The sequence below is a fragment of the Cariama cristata genome, unplaced genomic scaffold (assembly GCF_000690535.1).
Source record: "Cariama cristata isolate BGI_N322 unplaced genomic scaffold, ASM69053v1 scaffold9808, whole genome shotgun sequence".
NCBI classification, from domain to species: Eukaryota; Metazoa; Chordata; class Aves; order Cariamiformes; family Cariamidae; genus Cariama; species Cariama cristata.
The window spans coordinates 6,368-13,079 of NW_009630620.1; the positions used below are offsets into that span (position 1 = coordinate 6,368).

At 53.8% G+C, this 6,712-nt stretch overlaps 1 protein-coding gene across 1 annotated transcript in view; it reads right to left on the minus strand.

The window, feature by feature from the left end:
- The window catches only part of CCDC63 (coiled-coil domain containing 63), a gene marked incomplete at its 5' end in the record, with an annotated part of 6,129 nt that extends 582 nt beyond the window's left edge, over positions 1-5,547 (minus strand). The window contains 9 exons of the mRNA XM_009705623.1: positions 10-101; positions 478-670; positions 1,055-1,129; positions 1,602-1,822; positions 2,324-2,505; positions 3,133-3,314; positions 3,799-3,913; positions 5,037-5,228; positions 5,387-5,547. Of these exons, the coding sequence (XP_009703925.1) occupies positions 10-101; positions 478-670; positions 1,055-1,129; positions 1,602-1,822; positions 2,324-2,505; positions 3,133-3,314; positions 3,799-3,913; positions 5,037-5,228; positions 5,387-5,547 (1,413 nt within the window). The remainder of the gene's footprint in view (positions 1-9; positions 102-477; positions 671-1,054; positions 1,130-1,601; positions 1,823-2,323; positions 2,506-3,132; positions 3,315-3,798; positions 3,914-5,036; positions 5,229-5,386) is intronic.
- Between the last annotated feature and the right edge of the window lie 1,165 nt (positions 5,548-6,712).

Consider the following 6,712-nt stretch of genomic DNA (forward strand, 5'->3'; position numbering starts at 1 on the left):
CGGGCTGACAGAGGGCTGGCCTGGCTGTGAGTCCTGGGCCGATGTGTAGCGCAGCACGGCCTCCATCAGCAGGAGCTCGTTGGTCCTCTTATCCACAAGATCTGGGTGGGAGGGAAACACCGTCCCGCAGGGAACACCCCTGCCCAAACCCACCCCTGGCTGTTTGCTGAGCAGGGGATCCACTGATTTCCCCGAGGAGGTGCTGTCGGGCAGCCTGTCTCCCCAGGGGCAAGGGCCCAAGGCTGGGTCCTACACCCAGAACCAAGAGGAGGGCTTGAAGGTCTACTGAGATGTTGGTACAGCCAGGTTAGCTCCTGAACTGGCTGGGAATTTGGCGTTGCAAATTCACATTAGGGACACCCATGCATGACAGGGCAGAGGAAAAAAAAAGAGCTGTGTTAAAACACAGTGCAAGCGGGTGGTGGACCTACAAGATCTGGGCCATGTGGCGGGGGAAGACAGGCAGCCCTGACTCACCCAAAAGCTGCATCAGGTTCAGATCCGTCATCTGCCTGTTTTCTCCGAGCTGCTTCACGATCGTCATAGTACCGCAGCTGATTTCTTTTGACAGGACCTCCACGCTAGATTTGAACTGGCCCAGGACTTTGCTGCTCTCTTTGCATCTGTCTTCATACCAGTTGGCTTCCTCAGTGGTTTTCTTTAATTTCTCCTATCAGCAAAGGTTTTGCTAGGTGTCGTATCAGCCCCCTGCTCTCCGCCCCACCCCAGTGATGGACACTGGAGACATCCCAGGAGATGCTGTGGGATGCTCCCATCCCTGCAGGGGAAAGGCTCTGTGAAGGGAATCCCAAGTTCCCCATGCCGCAGAGGAGATCCCAGGTGCTGGAGGACCAGGACTGGCAGGAGCCCGGCAGTCACCTTATCACCATGCACTGGGAGACAGGGCTGCCAAAGCCAATTCAGGGCCCTTTCCTGCCCACGCCTCTCCAGCCGTTGGCCAGAGCAGCGTTGACAAGAACCAGACTCTCGAGGACACATGCGGGGACAGACGGGGGTCTGCTGCCCTTGCCGTGGGAAATCCCGGCTACCATACCTCCAACTCCTTCAGGACATGAAGGGTGCTGCTCTCCACGTGCTCCCGCTCCATCACGATGGTCTTAATTTCATTCTGTGTAAACACAAGCACATGGAGGGGGTTCTGGCGGAATGCCCACCAGATGTGCCTAACAGAGGCTGGGGACCATCTCTCCACCCTGGGAGACATCCCACTTGACCCCTCTGGGGATCCCTGTCCCCAGGCCAGGAGGGCAAGTGATGACCCCACGACAGGCAGCCCTTCTCACTCCAGCCAGCCCCCCACACTGCGCAGGCAGCTCTTGGGCCTTCCTGGATAATGCAGTATTTTTACTGGGTACACGGTGGCAGCATTGAGATACTTTTAGCTCTGTGAACGCAGCGTTCTGTCTACTGGAGTTATATTTTTGGCTACCCCTTTGCATTCCCCTAATCCCACCCGTGTGGCAGGCTGTGAGGCAGGCTCTGGGGTGGGCAACGATCCTGGACACATGGGAGAGGAAAAACCCACCCCAGACCAAAAGCACCAGCTGAGAAAGGGGAGACTTGAAGAGCCTGGAGCAGACCTTGAGGCCCTTGATCCTCTGCTTCATCCTCCAGAACTCATTGCTCAGCTCAATGGCACTGAGGAAGCAGAAAAAGTTCTTCCTCTCCTTTTCAATGAAGCGATCCAGCAGCTGGTCAACGTCTCCATCCTCCGCCAGCTCCATCAGTTGCCTGTAAGCCACCTCCCGGCTCGCAAAAGTCTCCCCTTGGTTCTGCCTGGCCTGCTCGACTGCCTTCAAGGCTGAGAGAGAGACAGAGATGCCAGGCTGTGCATGTCCCTGTAGGCTGCCCTTTGCAGAGCCTTCCTTTGCAGATGCTGTGGGGTTTGGCTTGGTGCTTGGGGCAGGGGTTGCAATGCCGGAGGGGCAGAGGGGGTCTTTATTTCACCCAGAAACTAAGCAGGGAGCTCACTATCCTCACAGGAATGGGGCAAACACAGTGGGATCCCTCCCCAGGAGGATGAAAGGATCCGTGGCTGCACAGAGGGGCAGGTCCTTGCCTTCCCATCCCTCCCTCTGCCCAAAGGGCAGCCCAAGACACACGATGCTGGGTGGTCTCACTTGGATATCACTGTTCATCATTTTTGCTTGTAGGGTGAAGTTTGGGTGAAGGAACCTGTGGGCAGGGGAGGGGTCCTGCCTTTGGGGTGCAATGCTATAAACCGCTGTAAGCAGACCCCTTGCCAACTCTGCAGATCTCTGGTCTGTGGTCCCAGTTGCACATAATCTCTCTCATCTGATACCTCTTTTCTTTATGGCCTCTTCCTCCAATTCAAAGCGATCTGTACATTTGGCGAGCATGAAGGTTTTCAGTTTGGTCTCCTGGTCAATGACAAAGTCCCGCTTCTGCAGCTCGGCATTGTACTGGACAGTATCTACGTTGTCTATTTTGTTTATGGCTGAAATCCTTGCCAGAGCGTCCATCCTGCACACAGGGAGCAGCAGGTTACACCACGTGTAGGTGCAAGGATTTGCGTTCCTGCTCGTTCCCATGCATCTCCATGCCTGACCTAGGAAAGCCTCCACGGTGCTGCGCACATTGCCCAGCTCTCATCCAGACGCAGCTGTGTCAGCCCAAGGCTAGCAGCAAGCTAACAGAGCTCGTGGTGCGGTTTTGTACTTGGACACAGCCCCCAACTGCGGCAGCCAGGCTCACTTTCACAGAATCACAGAACTGATTTGGTTGGAGGAGACCTCTGGGATCATCGAGTCCAACCTCTGCCCTAACACCACCGCATCGGGGCACTTTGACCGGAGCTGGCTGGCCTCTGCTCCACATCTGCTGCATCCCCCCATGCGGGCTCAGGTGGGACTCAGAGGAAAGAGACTGCTCCATGGGGCAATTCACCCCACCCCAAGAAACGTCTGGGATAGGTGGAGCAAATCACCCTGGAGGTACCAGTCTCCCTGCGCTGGCCAGGCCCCTAACCCTCAGCACCCAGCTCTAGACAAGAGCGGTGAATCCTCTCTCTGAAGTTGCGGTCGGTCTCTCTTTACATCAATATTCATCACTGGCATTGCCCGTCAGTGCCAAGTTTGCAAAGCCATGTACCGCTTCCGGAAGGCTTCTGTGGATTGCTGAACAGCATTGTTCATCCTTCTCCTCTGCTGATTGACCTTCTTATGGAGCTTCAAGAAGATGTTGTCCAAAATGCCTTTGTGGATTTGCAAGTTTTCAATCTCTTCTCGGAGCTCGCTGTTTCTGGTCAGGATGGTACCAAACTGGACGGTGACCTGGGGAGAGAGAAGCAAAAGTTTTGAAGCTGCTGTGGGACTGGGGGGTTCAGGTCTCTGCTGAAAGACCTTGACCAGCGCTGGGACAAACACAGCCCAAGAGATTTTAAGTTGGCCCTGCACTATCCTCCTCGCCAAGACAGGGGAGGCAACAGTAGGCCAGGTCGATCACAGCGGAGACCTGGAGCTGGCGTTGTCCAAGGCAAGGTGGCTTCAGGCAGCTCGGTTTTATCATTAACAGGTGCAGACCTTCAGGCTTCTTGGCATGGCACAACTGCTGCATTTGGGTCACCAAGCTTGAAGGAGCCTTTGAGTTATTCTGGGAGCAATCAGGCCAGGGGAACAAGCCAGATCCTTTATGCAGCTTGTGTCAACCAAATGCATTTGCACCAACACCGTTTGTCCTGACCAAAAAGCGTTTTGCCCACAGGCCCCAGGGTGGTCCCGCGCAGGGTCTCCAAAGGTCTCCAAAATGTTTGCTTACAGTGCTTAGACACATCTCCAATGTCTCAATCTGCTTTTGTTGCACTTGTTTGCTATTCCTCGCTTGCTCCGCCTTCGCTGTTACCTGGTTTTGTCTCACAATCTTTTTTCCAGCCCTAGTATCTGCACAGAGTGAAAAAAAAAAAGAAAGTATAATCTCCACCCCTATGTTCTGGACTCTTGTCAGGACGCTTAGCCAAAGAAAATACCCTCTGTTGACCTGAACTACAGCAACCATGTCACTAATGAGCTCACAGTCAGAGAAGCAGCTTTAATCCCAAAGGATCCCATCCTGCACACGCAGAAAGATAAACTGGAACTACGAATGGGTTTATTTTCATGTCACGAAAGAAATGCAGCTGCCTCTGACGGGAAATTCAGCAGGTGTTGAACAAGGCACAGCAGCACTCTGTGTAGAGTGGAAGAGGCAACAAAGATGGGGTTTTGGTAGTGGCATTGTGCTGGCCAGACAGGGATCTGTGCAGTCCTCCCTGGGAATGCGCGGAGGAAAACTTTTGTCAGAAGTGAGGAGCTGCCAGAGGAAACAAATCCACGAGAAGAATGAATAGTTGGAGAAGAACGAAGCGGGGGCCCAGGTGGGAGAGGTATGACTCAGCCAAGAGATCCCTGATTGAAAGCTAACCTGGCTGTGGTGCGCTCCGCAGCATCTCTAGCAACTGTCAACTACCCGAGCATGTTCCCTGACTTGGGTCATGGGCGGCTTGTTAACAGCAGAAAGCTGCAGGGACCTGTCGCTCCTGTAGCACCGAGTTTCCCTTGACTTCCCACCCCACCCTTGACCAAATCCAACCAGGCTGTCCTCAGGAGAAGTGATGGGACGTCCCTCAGATGTTGCTGCTCCTTTATTTGCCATGTCTCAGGCAGCATAACTGAATGTTCCATTCTCGTCTCTTTTTCAGCAGAAAAAAAAAAGTCAAGAGAAAAGCAGAGGGATGTTGCGTGACCCCAGGCCGGGGTGTGCCATCAAAGAGGAGCTGCAGAGACAGCTTGGTGGGACAACAAGGCTGAGAGTCAGACCTCACTTTTCTAGCCAGTGCTGCTGACTTGAATGGGAGCCTGGCTCTATCCATTTGTCATTGTCATGAGCCTTTTGCCAGGAGGCAGCATTATGTTCCAAGGCCTGAATTAAATGCATTTTACGCCAAGGAGTTTCAGCCATAGGGCTCGCTCTGTGACCCTGCTCTGCTCTACCATGCTTAGCCAGGGAATGGTCCAGACGCTCTTACCTGGTTGTCCAGGTCAGCTAACAGGGCTTTTCTGTCTCTAATCAAATAATCGTACTGATGTTTGCGCTGCAAAAGATGTCGTAACTCCATACAAACTCTGTCATCCAGCATCGCATTTCTCTGGGATGTGTTCTGGTTCAGCATTAATAACGCACCTTTGTGTTCTTGAGCCAGGACGCCATTTCTTTTCCGTAAAAAACGAAACGACAAATGACATTTAGCACATCCCACCTGCAATGCTGAAGTAGGTCCTTACCCCTCCCCATCTCAGCGCCAGGGTCCCCAGATCTCGGCATGGAGGAACTTTCCAAGCGCAATGCAGTCGAGCGAAGCTGCACTTACTCCTGAGCTTGCATTTGCTGCTTCACATTGGCAGCATAACATCTCCTCTTCTCCACTGCTATCCGAAATTGTTTCTGCAGTCTCTTGATCTCCATTTCAGGCAGCTTTTCTTTGTCCTTCGCAGTGAAGTTCAAAAGCTGCCCCAAAGAGGTCCCTCCCTGCTGCCACAGAGAAGGAGAGTTTGGTCACTCTGGCAGACAGCGGAGCTGGACACAGGGGAGCGGGTTAATGGCATCACCACCTCCAGCCGTTTGTCACCGCCTCCAGCTCTTCCCTGCCACCTAAGTTATTCATTCCCACCCAAAACACGGAGCCACACAAAACAGCTCCATGAACACTTCTGATCCACTTCACAGCAAAGTCCACTGGGTGCTTTGCTCTTGGGTAACCCACCCCCATGCTACCACCACTCCCCAGGGCAAGGGGGTGTTAACAGCCTGCTGACCGCGGCGGCTCAGCCACAACCAGTAACTCCATTCCAGGGCAGGGTGCAGACCTCCAGCAGTGGAGAGGGCAGGTGATGGCAGGTAGTCACCTCTTTCATCACCCAGCGTGACTGTGAGGACCATGGGAGTCAGAAACAAACTCACCCGTGCTGGGGACACGAATGAATCCAGCTGACTTTGCCCAGGAGTGCTCACATCCCCGGCTGCGGGAAGGTGACTTCTAGCTGACAAACTGCCCAACAGGTAAGCACTGGAGCTGTGGCAGTTAGATCCATCACTATCTGTGTCCTCAGCTGACCCATATGCCCCAATCCTGCCTCCCCCAGCACCCAAATCTCAGGCCACGGCCTCATCCCCGGCACGGCAGGGCAGGCAGAATCAGCCCCACCGCAACCCAACACCTTGCTGGCAAAAGAAAGCCTTGCTCCCCACCGCCTGTCCAGCTCACCGCACTGTAGCATTTATTTCTGCAAGTAAGATCCCCACAGGAGATCACCCGCAGTGCCTACGGAGAAGTTCAGCTTCGGTTTGTGCTTCAGTTTTTACCTTTGAGTCCTCCAGTTCTTCCAGTTAACTCTGCTGGTTGCTCTGCAGATGCCTCGGGAAGGGGACAAGGGAGCTTCCACGAGCACGGGCTTGCTTTCCAAGTGGAGAAATGAAACCCGGGTAAGGGGGTGGTTGTGTCCTCCTGCTCATCCCTCAGCACCCGCTCGCGTGTTTGGCACGTGAGGAAACCATCACAGATGGCTGCACGATGAATAAAAGGAGAGCATTTGTAGTGATGCCATCGCAAAACACGCTCCTCTTACCGAGTTTATAAGTAGGGGAAGAACAGATGGTTTGAGCTATTCCCCCCTGTTTGCTACCTGGGTTTCCATAG